General features: G+C 36.6%; 1 protein-coding gene across 4 annotated transcripts in view; it reads right to left on the bottom strand.

Moving 5' to 3' along the window:
* Positions 1 to 20,754, bottom strand: part of SPTLC1 (serine palmitoyltransferase long chain base subunit 1) — a gene marked incomplete at both ends in the record, with an annotated part of 62,349 nt that overhangs the window by 9,352 nt on the left and 32,243 nt on the right. For 3 of the 4 annotated variants that reach the window (XM_079706497.1, XM_079706496.1, XM_079706498.1), the window contains 6 exons: positions 187 to 241; positions 1,347 to 1,443; positions 1,802 to 1,897; positions 4,056 to 4,163; positions 9,308 to 9,397; positions 13,015 to 13,144. In XM_079706497.1, coding sequence (XP_079562623.1) covers positions 187 to 241; positions 1,347 to 1,443; positions 1,802 to 1,897; positions 4,056 to 4,163; positions 9,308 to 9,397; positions 13,015 to 13,144 — 576 coding nt within the window. The remainder of the gene's footprint in view (positions 1 to 186; positions 242 to 1,346; positions 1,444 to 1,801; positions 1,898 to 4,055; positions 4,164 to 9,307; positions 9,398 to 13,014; positions 13,145 to 20,754) is intronic. The other variant, XM_079706499.1, reaches the window with a different exon arrangement.

The following is a 20,754-nucleotide window of genomic DNA, read 5'->3' as shown; positions in this document are numbered from 1 at the left end:
GGTTTCACACACAGAGACAAATTTGAATGAACTGTGTTTTTGGTTTCTTAGCTGCAATTTAGACAAACTGACTCAAGCCTATTAAATGCACTGAAAACCAAAGAGGTGACGTTCAAAATTTTTCACAAGTTGTTTAAATGTTGTGCAGATAAACTTTTGAGTTGGTTGAAAATATAGAAAACTCACCCTTGTAAAGCTTTATGAATTCGTTTGCACTTTTCCTTCAACACTGCAAAAATACCTGAAGGAAACAAATACATTTGATAGTACATTTGGAAGATTGCATATACTAATCTAAAAATGTTTTTAAAGATCCAGTTCATCAATTTAAAATGCAGCAAATCCTTCTGCCCACTAATTACACACAAATAGACAGCCAGTAACTCCTCTGAAGGTCCCCAACTACCATCTGTGGCATATACTAGCTGGCACCTACTCACCCAACTTTCAGCAAAATCTGGGATGAGGTTTTCTACAACAAAACAATGGCTCTTGTTATTATTAAGATACTATAAATTATCTGGCCAAGAACAAAAGGGTACAAATATATTAAATATTTCTGGACCCTAAACAATTTGGGAAAAAAATAGACACTGCAGTAATGTTTATGATCTCTTCTTGATATTTTCACTTTCTTTTAAGGAAAATCCACAAACTGAAATATCGGAGGAGACAGGAGTGGCAGGGTCTCTGACAAGCAAGTATATGAATGTGCACACAGAAACACTCACTTTTACTGATTCTCTGAATTAAAACCAATGCTGAATCTTTAGAAATTTATAAAATTTAAAATTACAAACACCAGGCCTGCTTTTCCATTTTCCTTTTAGCCTTTGGTGAGGAGGCGCTATCACAGCCCAAAACCACATTTTAAATTGAGTCGACTGCCCATTAAGCAAGCTTTAATAGTTGGTAAACCTGTATGGCCTCAGCACCAACTCATGAATCAAAGGCTGATGAGGAAAACTAGGTAACAGTTATAAAATTATAAGTACCAAAAATTAGCATACTTCAGCTAATTTCTCAAAAAAACCTGATAAACTAAATGATGACTGACCCAGAGCTAGTCCCTCCTTTTTCTGGCATCTCTGCCCACCAAGGGAGCGAGCTTTGCTTTGGCTCTGGCTTCATCTCCAGAAACACGAGAGAAGCTCTAACCTGAAACCCTGAGGCAGAGACAACTTTTTCACCATCATTTTTCCCATAAATTGCCAGATAATGTAATTCAGAGCCAGAGCTTTGTCTGGGAAATCATTTCCTCCAGCTATTTTCTCCAAAAAGGCAAACCAGCAGCATGGCTAACATGACTTGAAATATCTTTGATTTCCTGTGTTTAAAGGTTATACCTGGATTTTCTTCCATGATGTTGAGGGCCTCAATTGCAGCAGCAGCTAAGAGGGGAGGTAATGAAGCTGAAAAGCAGTATCCCTGGCCGGAAAGTCGCTGAGAAGAAACACACAAGTTATAAAACATAAACACTTTTTTTTGTCTTTGTTTTTCTTTGGCTAAAAAAACTAAAGGCACCAAATCTCTGCGCTCCCTATCAAACAGCACGTACAAATGGTGAGGTGGTAAGACCCAGGCATGTACAGAAGTTATGTAACAAAACCAAAACTTTTTTAGAAAGGGAGATAATTTCTAAATGTAAATATTTTGAATGATTCTTTAACAAATCTACTTCTAAATTAAAATTGTGTGACAAACTAAGTTAGAATGAAATTCTGTAATAGCGGTTACATTTTTAGTTGACCAATGGAGCAACAGGTTTCAGTTTTTGCTTCTGTTTTTAAAAAGAACCCACCTGATGGTCAATTACGAAAGACCTGCCACAGCAGAAACCCCCAATAGAAGCAAGTGAATTCTCCATGTTGGCACTAATAAGATCAATATCATCAATCTGTCAGAAAAGAGGGACAGCGGGAGTTATTTCTCAATTTAAAGAAAAGGAGGGGGTAAAAAAAAAGGCCAATGTCAATCCTAGAGACAAAATTTCAGCACTAATCATGTCAACATCTGGATTCAAACTACCTCCTTGAAAGTAAAGGGTAAGTCATACAAAATCAATCGTTAAAAGGACCGATGTTTCACAGCCCACCTCTGAAGATGTCTCACTTTATACTTTTTTGCCATTCCATCATTCGACAATTTATTCACAGTGGAAGAGACAGATAAAAGATGAAATCTAAAGTTGTTTGAAACGAAACATATTCAGAGGTACAAGATAAGATCATTTCCTTGCTAAAACAGTGGTCTCAGCTGGCCTTCTCCATAGAAGGTACTTGAAAGAAATAAAAAGAAATCTATCAGGGTTTTGAACACTTTGGAACAAGTACTACATTCCATTTACCTTTTCCACCTTTTCAAAAATGAAATCAATTTATCCAAACATGATGGCAATGGGCCATCGTGGGCTCTGACCAAAATGGACCAACTGGGCAGTGGATGAACCTAATGTGCCCACTGGGCTCCTGAGTACCCACTACCTCCTCAACTGCTCAGCACTCCTTTGGTCCTCACCTTCTGCTCCAGCCCCCAGCACCAAGTTCCATCCTGCATACAGTAGCCATTCTGTAATTACTCACTGATGGCCATAATAATGACTGGTCAGATCACATCTTGTGTTTTTCCAAGTGTTCCACAGATCCAACAAGGAAACCTGTGCACTCTTCTTTTTTTTTAACCTTTCATTATGAAAAATTTCAAACATATACAAAAGTATAAAGAATTCCCATCAGCAGATTCAATAATTATCAACTTACGGACAATCCCGTTCCATGTATAAGCCCCCTACTGCCCTCTTCATTTCTTTGGAGCATATCTCAGACTTTATATGTTTTCATCTATAAATATTTCAGTGTGCATTTCTAAAAGATATGCACTCTTTCAAAAACATTACCACACTTAAAAAATGAAAAATTTCTTAATATCAAATACTGAGTGTTCAAATATCTCTGTCTCACAAAGCTTGTTTTTCACAGTATTTGTTTGAATTAGGGTCCAAGTAAGGTTCATATATTCTGCACTCTTACTCAAGCCATTATAAATACTACCTCTGAGACAACTGCTGGAAGCAGTGAGAAAACTAGAACAGTGAAATTAGATAGTGCTTTTTCCTTCTTTAAAATTTTCATGCTTAAAAATTGCTCTGGTGTAAATTTTACTTGAATTACATTTCCATTTATCTTAAATTCTTCAGTGCATTTCATTGCCAAATGTTAGCTTGTCTTTGAAGAGTATGCTTCAGTCAACTTGGTGTGATATTCATTCTGCTCTACATTTTTCTCTAGGTCTGTATGGGTAGAGGGATGCAAATAATCTAAGGTGAGTTTATCTTTTATAGTTCAACATTTTAACACAAGTTGCAAAACTTTTATGCACGAGATTTGGAGAAAAGTTTCCTTCACATCAACCACACAGCAGTGGGTAAGGACAGGTGACACAGTGGTGCGTGAGGACAGGTTCTGCAGATGGGCCCACACTGTTCCTCTCCGAGGCTCTAGGAGCAAAACCCACTAAGAGTGGGGCTAGTTGAGGCTCATTTCCTTTCAGCAAAAGAAACAATGAAAAACTCACTCCAGTTGTCTGGGACCTTGAGCGGCTTTGTGAATCCATGCTGGTGGTATTTCTATTATATATATAAATATAAATCACCCCCATACACACAAATAACAATATAGAATTTTAAATATTAGAAAGAACATCTTTTCACTGCTTTGATACTTTCTAAAGGACAACTTAGAGAATTCTTACTGATTTTAAAGGAAAAATGGAAGGCAAATTTAACTGTTTCTAGAGAAGAAACACTGAAAGCTGGGATCAAATGTTACCGTGTAAACAGAACATGGTATTCTAATGATTAGCCACTGAGTTCCAAGGGAAGATAGGGACCCTGGTCTGGCTGACCTAATCCTCTGTGGGCTCAGTGAAGTGACAGACACCAAAGCTAAACCCTGCACATCGATGAGGAACACTGTCTTGTGCCCATGAAACCTGCCCAGCCAGACGGAAGTGCATGGTTACTATACGAGGGAATGTTCCAAAAAAGGAGAGCTTACATCGATTCCAAAGTGTTCAGTGACTCCTCGGCCATGCTCCCCCAGGACTCCAAAAGAAAGGCTTTCCTCCAGAAAGATCCTTGCTTTATATTTGTATTTTAACTTAACCTAAGTGGTAAATAAACACAACTTTAAAATACTGAAAATTCATAAAATTCATATTTGTGAATCTGCCTACTTGCTAAAATTTATTTGTAACCTTCAAATCAATACTTAGGGCATATCTGCAGGGTGGTGAAAAACTTTGAGTCACCTGAAATGCACCTTCCCATCTGAGTTAACAGGCTACTGCTTCAGCTTATACTGCAAACAAGTGTCCTTTTCACATTCTGTTTACTGCCAAATTTTTCGCATTCTGTGCTTTTCTTTGTGATTTTGTTGTTTAAAATGGCCCCCAAGCACAGTGCTAAAGTTCGGCCTAGAGTCCCTAAGTGCAAGAAGGCTGTGATGTGCCTTATGGAAAAAATGTGTGTGTTACATAAGCTTCATTCAGGCCTGAGTTATAGTACTGTTGGCTGTGAGTTCAGTATGAATAAATCAACGATATATATTAAATAATGTGTCTTTAAACAGAAACACATATAAAACAACGTTACGTATTGAGTGACTGATGAAAATGTTGTGACTAGAGGCTTGAAGAAAACTAACTCTGTATTTGCCCTAGGAGCAAAAGTTCAGTATTTGGTAATTCAGTATCTGCAGCAGGTTTATAGTACATAAATATATATACACACACACACACACACACACACACATATACACACACACTTTATAGAACATAACTACAATGAATAATGAAAAATAACTGTACTTTAGATGCTCTAAAATGATTCAATTTAACTCAGTAATACAGACAGCACAATGCCAATTTTTAAAGAAGGAACTGTTAAGACATTATGAGTACAGACATGTAATCTAAATACTGGTCTGATTATACATAAAAACTCCTAGGGAAATGTTGTAAATATTCTTCCCTCAGAGGCACTGTTCCAATTTAGATTCATTTTTTTAATCCAGAAAAAGTTTTCATTAATATGTTTTTTAATCTTTTTTTTTCCCCTTTGCTATCTGGCTTATAAGAAAGTCCTTTCCCAACTAAGGTTTAGATGCATATTTATCTATATGTTCTTCTAATTATTTCATAAATTTTTTAGTTTATACATTGGGAGGCTGAACATATGTACAGATTTTTCCCCCTAGTGTTTAATTGATTTACCCCTTTATGATATGTATGTGATAAGTTTCACAGCTGAATTAAAATACAGTGATTATCAACCACTAAATTTTTATATATATAACATGAAAAGTTGGGCTCATAAATCTTTCCATGACTCATGTAATCTTCTCTTGTGCCAGAATCATAATTTTAATTATTAAATGTTTAATTACTATGATTTTTTCCACTGAAACTATAGAAATAATGCACAGAAATATGTAAGATGGGTTTATGTCTCATATCATGAGTCTGATAATTTATTTTTTAACCATCAGGATCTTACAGGCTAATCTTGTGAATCAACATCAAATTGGGAGACGGGTCCTCACTGGGTTTTTAGCTGAATTTTCATTAACAATGAACAAACTAATTTGGGGAGAATTACATCTTCTCAATACTGATTCTTTCCCATCCATTAATATGAGGTATTATATGAGTGAGATAGTTTCTAAAAACCATGTTTTAGAAAATATTTAATAATATTATCACAGTACTGGAACACAAATAGACAAGTAAAACAAAACAGGAATCTTTTTGTCAAACCCTAATTTGTATCCTCTAATTTTACACACTCAGTACTTTAGGTACTTGATCTGTTCCTACACTTTACATTTTGTTTCATTGGCTGTATATTTGCCCATCAGTACTGCTTTATTATTGTACCCCGTAACATACAGTTCTAGTATCTTGTGGCCGACTATCTCTCCTACATTATTCTATCAGTCTTTGACACTCACAAAAGGAAGGAGAGCAAAACAAATCATCTCTTTTATTGACATTTAGGATGTACCTAGATTTCCTCAAGAAATAATGAAAAACTAAAAAAATAAGATATGAAGCCTTTATTTTGAATCCCTATTCAATTGATGGACTCATAGATTCAGATTTTAATGGTCAAATGTAATGGTGGTTTATTACAGGAAAATCAGTGTAATACATCATATTAATAGAATGAAGGATAACGACATGATTAACTCAACTGGTGCAGAAAAAGCACCTGACAAAACCCAAATCTCTCATGAGAGAAGCATTCAACAAATAAGAAATAGGAGGGAACTTCCTCAACTTGATAAAGGGCATTTATGGAAAACCCACAGCTAAAATCATACTCAATGGTGATGGCCTGAAAGCTTTCCCCTTAAAGAGCAGGAATGACACAAGGACACTCACTCTTGTCACTTCTAGTCAGCACTGTACTGGAAGTTCTAGCCAGAGCAATCAGGCAAGAAAAAAAAAGAAAAGCATCCATCCTTGGAAAGGAAGAAGCAAAACTAGCTCTATTCACAGATGACAAGATCTTATATACAGAATAAGATCCACAAAAATACTGTTTCAGCTAATAAACAAGTTCAGCAAAAGTTGAACGATGCAAGATCAATATACAAAAGTCATCTGTATTTCTATAATTAGTAGTGAACAATCCAAAAAGGAAATTAAGAAAACAAGTCCATCTATAATAGCATCAAAAAGAATAAAATACTTAGGAATAAATTTAACCAAAGAGGTACAAGACTTTACAGTAAAAACCACAAACAATACTGAAAGAAACTGAAGAAAACTGAAATAAATGGAAATACATTCCACGTTCATCAATGAGAAGACTTAGTATCATTACGACGGCAGTACTTCCCAGAGCAATCTAAATATTCACTATAATCCCTATAAAAAATCTCAATGTCATTTTTTACAGAAATGGAAAAGCTGATCCTAACATTCAAATGGAATTTCAAGGGACGCCAAATAACCAAAATAATCTTGAAAATGAACAAAAATGGAGAACTCACGTCTTGATTTCAAAGTTTACCACAAAGCTACACGAATTAAGTACTTAAGCATGGTACTGGCATAAGGCTAGACATATAGACAAATGGAATAGAACTGAGAGTCCAGAAATAAACCCATATACCTACAGTCAATTGACTTCGACAAGGGTGCCAAGATCATTCAATGGGAAAACAATAGTTTCTTCAACAAATGGTACAGGGACAAATGGATAACCACATGCAAAAGAATGAAGCTGAATCCCTCTCTCACAGAATATATAAAAATTAAGTCAAAGTGGATCAAGGACCTAAAATAAGAGCTAAAACTATAAAAATCTCAGAAGAAAACAGAGGGGTGTATCTTCATACCCTGGATTTGGCAATGTATTTCTTAGATATGACACTAAAAGCACAAGCAACAACAAAAAACTAGATAAATTGGACTTTGCCAATATTAAAAACTTTCGTGCATCAAAGGACACTATCAAAGAAATGAAAAGACAACCTATAGAATGAGAGAAAATATTTGCAAATCACGTACCTGATAAGGGTCTAGTACCCAGAATACATAAAGAACTTTACAAAAAGATAACCCAGTTTAAAAATGGACAAAGGACTTCTACAGACATTTCTCCAAAGATATACAAATGGCCAACACAAGAAAAGTGGCTCAACATTATTAGCCATTTACGAAATGCAAATATACTTCACACCTACTAGAATGGCAAAAATTAAAAAAAAAAAAGTATACATTGGTAAGGATGTGGAGAAACTGGAACCCTCCTCCATTGCTGGTGGGAATGTAAAATGGTACAAGCCACTGTGGAAAACAGTATGGCAGTTCCTCAATAAGTTAAAAATAGAATTACCACATGATCCAGCAATTACGTTGCTAGGCACATACACGAAAGAGTTGAAAACAGGGATTCAAACAAATACTTGTACATGAATGTTCACAGCAGCACTATTCACAAATGCCAAAAGGTGAAACAATCCAAATATCTGTTAACAAAAAAACCAAAATGTGATATACCCACACAATGGAATATTACTTAGCTTTAAAAAGGAATGAAGCGAAGAGTAGCCCCTGCTAGCCAAAACTAGAGAAAGCCCGCGCACAGCAACGAAGACCCAACGCAGCCAAAAATAAATAAATTAAAAGAAAAAAAGAAAAAAAAAGAGGAATGAAGTACTGATAAATGATGCCACAAATTGGATAAATGATGAAAACATTATAAGTGAGTGAAGCCATAGTCATATATTATATGATTCCATTTATCAGAAATACTCAGAATAGGTAAATCCATATAGACAGGAAGCAGACTGCTGGGGGCTAGGGGCAAGGAAAAATGCAGAGTGATTGCTTAATGGGTACTGGGTCTTCTCTGGGAGTGACAAAAAGGTTTTACAACTAGCTAGTTGATGAGTGCACAACACTGTGCACGTACTAAATGCCACTGAACTCTACACTCTAAAATGGCTAGTTTTATGTTATGTGAATTTCACCTAAAAAAAAAAAATCTCAATAGTCATGGTTTCTAAAGACAGTGTACTGTATCCCCTTTTAAAAAGCTGAGTTTTAAAAAGTACATATTATATGATTTCATTTATATGAAATTCTACAAAAAGCAAAACTACAGGAACAGAAAGCAGATCAACAGTGGCTTGCGGCCAGGAATGGGGGATTGATTACAAAGGGGCATGAGGGACTTCTGGAGTAACAGAAATGTTCTATATCTTGACTGTGGTGGTGGTGATAGGGGAGTATACATCTGTCAAAACTTATCAAACTATACACTTAAAGTGAGTATATTTTATTTTGTGTCAATTATACCTCAATAAAGTTGGTTTTATAAAACTCAGTCTTTTTTTTTTTTTTGGCGGTACGCGGGCCTCCCACTGTTGTGGCCTCTCCCGTTGCGGAGCACAGGCTCCGGATGCGCAGGCTCAGCGGCCATGGCTCATGGGCCTAGCCACTCCATGGTATGTGGGATCTTCCCGGACCGGGGCACGAACCCGTGTCCCCTGCATCGGCAGGCGGACTCCCAACCACTGCACCACCAGGGAAGCCCCTAAAACTCAGTCTTGATTACTCTTTAAAGGTCAGCGTTGGCATTTAATGTTAATCTACTTCCCTAGTATGATCAGAATGTGCTTATGATACCTATTAAGCAAAGCAATGCAGACATTATACATTAAAAATGGTCATAAACAAAAGGCCTAAGTGCCAAATAGTCTGAATACTAAAATAATAAATAAACATGGTTGCTCACCAATTCTGGAAGAGGGCAAATAGTTCCAGTATTCATATACAACCCTTCGACTACAATGAAACGTCGAGTTACACGAGCCTTGCGAGGATTCTTTGAAAGAAAAAAAAAATAGAAGTTTTAAATTTCAGTGACTCCAAATACAAAATCTGTTATGTGCTCTCTAGCACTTTCACCCTACAAGATTTATTCACCAAGATAAATCAACAAATAGATAGTCAAACTAAATTAATTTCAAGCTCAAGGTGTGAGATCCTGTTATTTTGAGATGAAAAACAGTGCTTTCTTCTCTCAGACATGTTTTCCGGTCACACAGTCAACTAGGAGGCCTCACACACAAACACGAACTGTTTAGACACTGAGAATACTAAAACACAATAAAACCTTCCAAGCCCAGAATGACTGGGAAGGGACCCAAGGGAACTTTCTGGGGGAGATGGGGACGTTTTATGTCATGATGGGGGCCATGATACCGGGCTACATGGGTATAACTGGTCAAAACTGTATAACTAGGACTAATGTATTTCAATGCCTGTAAATTTTACCTAAAATAAAAAGAACTCTAATGATGATGACAATCATCATCATCACAGAGATTGAGTGGGGAGTTAGGTGAAGGTTCAGATGATACAAGAATGGCAGAATATTGAAAACAAAGCTGGGAGAAGGGTACAGGGGGCTTCATTATACTACTGTTTCCTTTGAATGTGCCAGAAATTTTCCTAATAAAAAGTTAAAAAACAGACAAACCCTGATCTCACTTATTTACCAAAAAACAGATGAAACCTTTTTCCTTCCTTACTCCTCACTACTGGTTCAAGTAAAACTGGACTATGACCTCACCCAGTGATGTTCGAAGGTGGTGCAGTAGAGGGACTCTTTCAAGTAACACACACCTTCCCACACCCCACTGATGTCATATCACTAATAAACCACTCCCACTGCTGAATTTGTAGATGTTTCAGGTACACTGCACTGAAAAAATTCCACAGAGTTTGCCGCCACCTTTCTACTCAAAGGTTTCTTGCCTCTAAGCTTCTAATGAACAACTAGAACCTCAAATATCAGAGCTATTCTTTAAGGGGTATTTTAGAACCCACAGCTGTATGTAATGCTCAAAAAAGTGTCGGCTGAAGCATGCAAAAGTTTACATCATTCTTGGTCATCTTCACTCTGCCACTAACTCAAACCTGAAGGCTGTGGGTCTGCTGGGAGGTCACAGCTGAGGACATGGGGGCATCCCGCCTCTCCCTGCCTTTAAAAAACAAAGTATCTTTCTTATGATCTTAAAATACTCAATGAAGGAATATTTTATTTTTGGAATATTCTTGGGAAATGGAAAATTACAAAAAAGAATTTAACAAATGAGCTCGTTACACTGCACACTGGTAACTTTTTCTTGTAAATACGTATCTTTGTAAATTACCTTGTTCAAATCAGGATTTTACTGCAATCGGTCTAGGACGTGAGGTTTTAAAATATTATGCTGTGAACATTTTCACATTATTTAATATGATTTAAACCATGATTTTAATGGAGATTTAATATTCCACCTTGTAGATATACCGTAAATTATTTAACTGCTCCCACAGTGTTGGATTTAGGTTGTTTCCCTCATTTTGTTTTTTTACATCACGTGAATACCCTTCAATCTTTGACACCATTTCTGATTCTCTTCTAAAGATAGCACTCCAGAGGGTATGGATATTTAAGAATCCCAGAATATACCTGCCCATTTACCCTCTAGAAAGGCTGTGCCAACTGAAGCTCTCCTCAGAGTTTTTGGAAGACCCTTTGTATCCTCACATACATCAGTGTGGCACTGATTATTACCATAAAAAGTTTTCCCTAATTGGACAGGCAAAAACTCTTATCCTAATTTCTGTAATTGTTAGTGAGGTCAGATTATTTTCTATTTGCTCAGTTATCTGCATTTCTTCTATGAACTGCTGTTTTTATCAACTGTCTTTTTTTTTTTTTTAAGAAGGATTAATATGGGATAAGAGAACTCTATAAGAAAAGGAATGAAAAAACATATGAACCCCATTAGTTGGGAAACTGACAAAAAGAGTGTGATCCAAACTCAGATTATTTAACTTACTTTCAAAGGAAATATAAGCATCTAAGTACAAAATACTAAAAAATTTAACATTTATTATTTTTGTGAAAACAAAATTAAAAAAGAATTATTTCTAAAAACCAAAATGTAAAGTAATTTAGAAAGCCTACTCTTGGCAGGAATATGTGGTATAAATTAACTAGTAAAAAGGTAAAAACTATAAAATGGAAATAAATTTTAAGATAACTTTATTTCTTGTTATTCATTAAAAAAAAGTTCCACAGATTATAAATCTTACACAACACACACACAGAACTTTAATATGTTGTCTTCCAAATTTGTACAATGCTAACTTGGCGAAATAACTCTACAGCAGAATGGTTCATTGGTCACACTTTCTAAGGTAGTGTTTTTCAATACGGTAGCATTCCATTACTGAATCGGAAAAGGGACATCCTTTTACAATCTGTAGAAAGAATTAATCAGTGGAATGGTCTCAATTTTAAGATTTTCCCTATAGATTTTTGTAAATTGTGTAATTATAAAACACTGTCTATAGCACACCTAGCATAAAATAGCAGAAGTCTACGCATATTCATCACAAGAATGTGTATGATCATGAAGTGCTGCTCTTAGGCTATCACCTCAACAAAGATGATAGAATCCAAAAGGAATAATGCAAATATCTGGAAAAATGGAAATTAACACAAAATTAAGGATGTGATGAGCATTTTTATTAGTTACTCTAGTAACGGACGAGTTACACTGCGAAAGTCCACTTGAAAGTGGTGTTTGAGACAAAGGATGTGGTGAACGGGTTCCCAGTACAATCCACACACGGTGGTTCCTGATGTAGAACCACAGACCATAGAACTACCTTCTCTGTGCATGTTGTCAGGGGCAAATAAATGCTAATACTAACAGCGATGCTTTGAACACGTTTCCTCTGTTCCACTCTCTATCAGAACAACAAGGAGCAAGTTCCACCTGCCTAATTCCCTCCCTGTCCCAAGGGACTACACAGGTGCTTGAGAAGAAGTGTAAATAGGTTGCAAGGTAGAAGGAAACCATGCTTGAGGCAGCTGCTTCCCACAGGGAGCAGCTGCTCAGAGATCTGGGACGAGGTTGGGGTAGGGAGAAAGAGTCTTCACTTTGTTCATAAATTCATAAATTAAGATCTGCTGTCATAGTTTCTTCCAGTGAATTGATACATGATTTATTCTGATATGAATAAGCCTATTTTGAATTCACTAGATACATCTTGTTAATGCCCTAATGAGTTCTGTTGTTACTTCTGTAGAGTTGAGTGTACATCCCTCCACCCCCAAAATGCATGCTGTTTTTCTTTCTCTCCTTTAGAAAGCTGCCTAGATAACCTTCCCCCAAATTTGCCATATATAATTATGGCAATGATGAGGCAATTACTATCAGGCTTGACTCTCTAATCTGAAGTACATTTAATAAGCAGAAACACCCTTATTTAATGTCCAAATGTGATCCACAGGCAAGTTTTCATGACAAATTACCATTTCACTTATAATTTAGCTAGTTAGAAAGTACAAAAGAACTCTGTAACTTTCTTCAAAAGAATCACACCTTTTTAAAATTTTTATTTTATTTTTATTTATTTTTATTTTTTTAAGAATCATACCTTTTGATCTTCAATTTCTTGTTCTTTCAATAGTCGCTCCAGGTCATCCATATCATTATGGTTAAATAGCTTAATGTCACTACGTGATGCCTGTAATCCCTTCTGAATAGCAAAGCAGGCAGCTTTATCTCTGCAAGGAAGAGAGACCCACCAAATTGGGGTTTAAGGGGTCTTGTCAACATTCTCAGAAAAGGAATGCTTGCTTTTGTAAGCTGACCAACATCCACTTGTTAAACTGAACATGGCAAATAAACAAAACATGTTTGAACATTAATACATTATTGTTTGCACTTCACTCTGCAAGCCTTTCCACATAACTACCACACTGATTCTGTTCCAGGAAGCAAACTCTTGCCATATTTTGACCTCTGAGAAATCAGCATGCATCTTACTATATGGATGGCATATTAGTTTCTTCAAAGTACTTTTCTCTTTCTGAAAAATAAATGAAATATTGGTGTATCTCACCATCAGTGGCATCTCTGATTTGACTGGCCACCATTCTGCCATTACTTTGCTATCAAAAGGAATACTAGGTTACTGACTCTACATAACCCAGGGGAGAACTCTGAGTCATGCAGATTAATCTTCAGTAAGATCTCCTAAATTGAGTTAATGGGGGGCAGGATATATTTCTTAAATTAAGTGTATTATTTAAAAGTACATGCAACACTTCTACTTCTGAGAAATTAGACATATTTTCCCTATTTTTCTCACTGGGTACAACCAAAAATCCTGGACATCATGATAAGACAAACATAAGATGACGCTGAAAAATGGAGAGAAAAGGCAGACCAGCGAGGGACCTGAGAAATGACATGAAACAAGTTCCTGGATTTTCCTAACTTGGAGCTGATGCAGCTGGGAAACTGGAAATGCCAACAGGCAGAGACAGAAAAGCTCTGACGAAAGTCTGCTCTCTGTAGCCAAAGGGACAGGAAAGCGGGCAGCCCAGCAAATGTCTCTACTGCAGCCAAACCACAGAAAAACCTGGGCCTGTCCCCTCCACACTAGCAAAGGCTGAGAGGGAGACCCAGACTCTAGCCCTCACAAGGCCATAACAAGGCTCCCCAATACCCCTGTGGGAGCTGTCAGAGAAGGGAGCCAGAACTTGTATCTCTGCTGGGTAGTAACAAGTGGCTCCCACTGTGGTGTTAGTGAAGACCATGTGGAGAGACCTAACTTCCAATCCCCTGCAGGGAGAGACACTCTCCCCTGCCTATGCTTAGGCTGTGTCAGGGGAGGCTCAGAGAAGAGCAGGACTCTCACCAACAACCAGAAGAAATGAAAATAACCCCACCTCAGTGTCAGTGGAGGCCCCGTGGGGACCCTGGACTTGTACTTCCACCTGACAGTAATGAGGCAGCAGTGCCCCCCTGCCCTTGTTGGAAGACTGTCAGAGAAAGCCAATTAAAACAGAAAGTTTAAATAAAGCATAAACTATAACAGCATAATATGAAACTGTTCATGTTTCACTTGTCATACCAAGAACCAAAAAATATCAAACAATGAAAAAAAAACCAAAAAAAAAAAAAAAAAATCAACAAATGCCAGTACTAAGATGACAGAGCTGTCAGGATGATCTGATAATGACTTTAAAACAGTCATGATAAAAATGTTTCATGAGTAATTATAAACATGCTTGAAACAAATGAAAAAACAGGAAGCTGCAGCAAAGAAAAGGAAGATACAAAGAAGAATCCTGTGGGGATATTAGAACTAAAAAGCAAAATAGTCAAAAGAAAAAGCATAGTGGATGAATTCAGCAGCAGAATGGAGAGAGGAAAGAATCAGTGAGCTGAAAGATGTTAACAGTAGAAATCAAGTCAATGTAAATCGCAGAGAGAAAGTAGACTAGAAAGAAAAGAACAGTCTCAGGGACCTGTGAGACTACAATAAAATATGCAACATTCAAGTCTGTGGAGTTCTAAAGAAGAGAATGAGGGTGGGACTAAAAAGTTACTTAAAGAAATAATGGCTGAAAACCTATAGATTAAAGAATAGGCTTAAAACTATAGATTAAAGAAGCTGAGCAAAATTCTTGCAGGTAAACCCAAACAAATAAATGCCAATACAATTATAGTCAAACTTCTGAAAACTAATGACACAGAAAAAAATCTTGAAATCAGCACAAGAAAAATGACACCTTACATGTAAGAGAAAAGCAATTTGAGTGACAGTAGATTTCTCATCAGAAATCATTAACACCAGAAAAAAGTGTCCCAATGTATTTCAAATGCTGAAAAAAAAGACCTGGCAACCAAGAATCCAAAACTAGCAAAAATATCCTTTAGGAATGAGGGGGGAGAAGACATTCTCAGTTGAAAAAAAACTAAGAGACTCTGTTCCAACCTGACTTCGCCTTAAGGAATGGTTAGAGAAAGCTCTCCACACAGAAAAAATAAATAAATAAAAGAATCTTAGATTATCCAGAAGGAAGAAAGAACACTGTAAAAAGTATGAACAAACACACTAGGCTTTTCTTCCCCTCTTGAGTTTTCTAAGTTATTTTGGATGGTTGAAGTAAAAATTATAACACTATCTGATGTGGTTCTCAAAGTGTTTACAGGAAATACTTAAAACAACTGTATTATCAATAAGGAGAGTAAGGGGATGTAAAGGAAGATAAAAGATTCTATAACTGAACTGGTAAAATAACACCAGTAGAATGTGATAACTTATGCATACATATAACATCATACTTAGAGCAATGACTAAAAAACTATACAAACAGAAACACTCGAAAACAAATAAATAAAATAAATGAGATAAATAAAAATGGAACTCCAAAACTCATTCAATTAACCGAGAAAGGCAGGAAAAAGAAAAAAGAAAACAAAAAACAGAGAGAATAAGAAACAAAAAATAAAAATTGGGAGATTTAAGATCCCATATATCAATAATTACATTAAATGTTAATGGCTAAAATATACAATTTAAAGACAGAGAGTGGCAGATTGGATTAAACATGCTGTCTACAAGAAATTCACTTCAAATGTAATGAGATGGGTAGTAAGGGAATGTGTGTGTGTATACATGTAGTTATATATATATATAGTTATATGCTATATATATGTATGTATGTATGTTATATACAATAATATAGGTAGTATGGGTATACATATATATTACATACAATAAACACATAAATGCAAACATTCAAAAGGGAAAGCAGAGTGCCTATGTTAAAATCTGATAAAGTAGACTTTGGTACAAAGAAAATTACCAGAGACAGAGAAAGATGTTATATAATGATGAAAAGAATCAATCAATTAACCAGGAAAACTTATCCTAAATATGCACCAAATAACAGAGCTACAAAAGACACAAAAACCGATAAAAGTGTAAGAAGAAATTGACAAATTACAACAACTGACAGAACTACCAAACAGAAAATCAGCAAGGATATAGAAGAACTCAATAACACCATCAACTAGGAAGATCTAATTGTCATTTATAGAACACTCCATTCAGCAGAATATATTTTTTTCTATTTAATGATAATGACAAAAAAATTTTTTTTTCTCAAAAGGTAAATAAAGTTTCATATGTAAATTGCTTTTTGTCTCACTAAAACTTTTATATAAGTATACCTTAGGAAGTCGACACGTAAAACTAGCGCTCTCTTAGTGGATTAAAGGATAGCAGTGGCAAATGAACGTTTTGAATGTTTTTTTTGGTTTTTAATTTGCATATCAGTGACTTTAAAAAAATAATGGTCAGTGTAACGTTTGATCATTGAATACTATAATATGAAAAACAGAAATGTATAAAGAAGGAAATTAATCACATGTGTCCTATCATGGAGTAATACCTTCTCACTGGTGTCTTCACGTGGCCTTTTCTCTGTATTTACCAGAATTTTTTTTTTTTTTTGTGGTACGTGGGCTTCCCACTGCCGCGGCCTCTCCTGTTGTGGAGCACAGGCTCCGGACGTGCAGGCCCAGCGGCCATGGCTCACGGGCCCAGCTGCTCCGCGGCACGTGGGACCCTCCCGGACCCGGGCACGAACCCGTGTCCCCTGCATCGGCAGGCAGACTCCCAACCACTTGCGCCACCAGGGAAGCCCCAGAATATTCTTTTTTAAGTGACTATGGAACATATTCCAAGATAGACCACATCATGAGCCATAAAACAAACTGTAACAAATTAAAAATTTCCGAACGCTTGGAAACTAAATAACACACTTCTACATAAGTCATGGGTCAAAGAGAAAGTCTAAAGAGAAATAAAATACAAAAATGAACTAAACAAAAATGAAAATAAACACATCAAAATTTGTGGAACACAACTATATCAGTGATGACAGGGAAATTCATAGCACTACTACATTAGAAATGAGGAAAAGTCTCAAATCAGTAATTGAAGTTCTCACCTCAAGAACCTAGACAGAGGAAACTAAACTGCAAATGAGCAGAAGGCAGGAAATAATACCAGAAATCAGTAGAAATGAAAACAAAAATACAATGTAGAAAAATCTATGAAACAAGGAGCTGATTCTTTGAAAAGATCAATAAAATTGACAAATCTCTAGCAAAAATGACAAAAAAGAGAGTAGACAGAAATTACCAGTTAGGAAGGAAACAGGGATCTGCAGACATTAGAAGGATAATAAGGGGCTATCACAAACAATGCTACACACACAAATTTGACGATTTAGAGGAAATGGACCAACTCCTTGAAAAACACAAACTACCTCAACTCACTCAATATTTGAATAGCCTTACAAGTACTAAGAAAATTAAATTCATAGTTAAAATACCTCCAAAAAAAAAAAAAAAGACTCCAGGTCCAGCTGTTTTTACTGGAGAATTCTACCAAACATTTAAAGAATTAACAACAGTTTTATACAGTTTCTCCAGAAAATAAAAGAGGGAACACTTTCAAACTGACTTTATGAAGTATTACCCTGATGCCAAGACCAAAGTCTAAAAACAGTAAGTATGGTAGCATCAGGGAAATATAGACTAAAACTACAATGAGATATCTGTACACACCTATCAGAATGGCTTAAAAAAAAACAAAAAAGTGACAACATCAAATGCTCCTGAGGATGTTGGAGAAACTAGATCACTTATACACTGTTGATGGAAATGTAAAATAATACAGCCACTCTGTAAAAGTTTGGCAATTTCTTAAAAAACTTAATGCACAATACTTTATGACCAGCAACTGCATTCCTTGGCATATATCCCAAAGAAATGAAAACTTATGTTCACAGAAAAACCTATACATGAATATTTACAGCACCTTTATTTGTAATAGCCCCAAACTAGAAACAACTCTGATATCCTAAATAGGTGAATGATTCAACAAACTGTGGTGTATCCATACCATGGAATATGACTCAGCAATCAAAAGGCACAAACTCTTGATTCACATAACAACCCTGGAGAATCTCCAAATAATTAATGCTGAATGAGAAAAGCCAATCCTCAAATGTTTCACCTACCGTATGATTACATTTGTACAACAATCTTGAAATGATGAAATTATAGAAATGGAGAATAGATTAGTGGCTGCCAGGGGTTAAAGAGTGGGTAGGGTAGAAGGGATATGGGTGTGGCAACAAGAGGGATTATCTTGACTTTATCAATGTCAACATCCCACTTTTGAAACTGTATTACAGTTTTGTAAGAGGTGACCATTGGGGAAGACTGGGTAAAGGGCACATAAAATCTCTGTATTATTTCTTACAAGTGTATGTGAATCCACAATTATCTCAATATAAAACATTTCATTAGAAAAGGGTACACAAAGTAACATAAAGACAGAGTGACAAGGAAAGACTTACGTATATAAACAACCATTGTTCTGAGACCTACTGGCAAAGCATTATCACTGTTTACTACAAAAGAAAGAAAATAAAACATCGAACGTAGAGTCTATGCCTAATGAATTTATCAAAAACAATTTATCAAATAATTTACTAAACACCATTTTTACCTCTAGCGTTCCTACTTTCAAATGAGTTTCAGGTGGAATATTTAAAATTATGTATAAGGATGTGACAAAGCGAGAGAGAGGCATGGGCATATATACACTACCAAACGTAAGGTAGATAGATAGTGGGAAGCAGCCGCATAGCACAGGGAGATCAGCTCAGTGCTTTGTGACCGCCTGGAGGGGTGGGATAGGGAGGGTGGGAGGGAGGGAGACACTAGAGGGAAGAGATATGGGAACAGATGTATATGTATAACTGATTCACTTTGTTATAAAGCAGAAACTAATAAAAAATAAATAAATAAATAAAAATAAAATGAAAAAAATATGTATAAGGGAATAATTAAGTTGTCTAATGACTCATTAGAAACTGAAGTTCTAAGACACCAGGCATAAGATTTGAAAGTGAGTTTAGACTAGGTTTCCTAGCAGTGAAAACCAAAAGGACAATATAGTATTTATTATCTGACAAAGGAAGCATACAAGTTCAACTGTAACTGTAAACTTTTTCTGGACTTTAAACTCAAAAAGGAATTTGTGGTGGGGGCTTGTATAAAGCGATATTGGCTGGCACTGTATTGTAGTTGTCTGCAACTATGCTTTATTAAAAACCTAGAATCACTGTTTAAATCACTGGCTCTCAAATTTGTAATGAGTCTTTATTATTATTGATTTTTTAAACTATGTGCAAGAAATTAATAGAAACATTCATTTTCATGGTCACATTGGGGAACAATTCTACTCAGGCCCAGGCCATGTGCTGGAGTGCTCCCAGGTAACTGTCACAGGGCTGTGGGGAAGAATGGGACACAAGCGTGCTGAAAACCCCTAGGAAGAGCCAGCCCTGCAGCGTGTGCTTGAGCTTGTTGCACTACAGGTGCTCCGACAGTGAGTGAGAAGCTGCAGGATGGTATAGGGACTGAGGTAAGCCGGGCTCTGAAGTCCAGTCACTTGGACCCCTCTTTTGAGCTCCAGCCTCCATTCATTCTCTTACTGAAGGTATTTATTGAGTACCACTAAATGGCACATGCTATCCTAGGCAATGGGCTGGTATAAACTGTTGAATGTGCTATAAAAGAGTACAGTGAGTGTGAGGCAAGATGTGCCAAGAGCAGAGGGTACGGGTGCACATGAGCACACATGCACACACCTGCATATATAAGTTAAGGGAGGCCTGAGAAACTGATTTTGACAGGCATGTAAGTGCCTACATGGTCATGGATTCACAAGGATACCAAACTCCTCTGGCTGTAAAATTTTCTCCACATGCAGCAAGGGGTTTTGACCTGGTCTGAGAGCTTGGGGAAGGCTTTCCTGCAGAGGTGGTATATGTGCAGGAGGAGCAGGGATTAAGTAGGAGATGAGAGGAGGAACAATGTTCTAGGCATAGGAACTTAGGGTCTTAGCACGTGCAAAGGCCTTGAGATAAAACTAGCATATAAGGCTGGTAAGGCTACACAGCATGACCACCTAAGGGAAAATGGCCCTAAAACAGGAGTATAGAATGTACAAGATCATAATAAGAACTTGGATATTTATTTTAGGAACAATGGAAGCTCTTAAATGGAGTGTCTGGCTATGGTGTCAAAAAGGAAAAGAGGAAACAAAAGTCACTCTGAGACCTAAATTAAGAGGGTCATTTAATAGTCCACTCAAAGGATAACAGAGGCTCGGGCTAGTGGCAGGTGCTTCTGAAGGGTACAACCAGCTGCCTGGGCTATGCCAGCCCTCACTCTACTCCTCTCTGCTCTTCCCCTGATGTTGCTGTAAAAAGCAACACCATACATCTAGTGCACA

This window comes from Hyperoodon ampullatus, assembly GCF_949752795.1.
Source record: "Hyperoodon ampullatus genome assembly, chromosome: 6".
Lineage (NCBI taxonomy): Eukaryota > Metazoa > Chordata > Mammalia > Artiodactyla > Ziphiidae > Hyperoodon > Hyperoodon ampullatus.
This window is presented reverse-complemented; position numbering and strand designations above follow the sequence as displayed.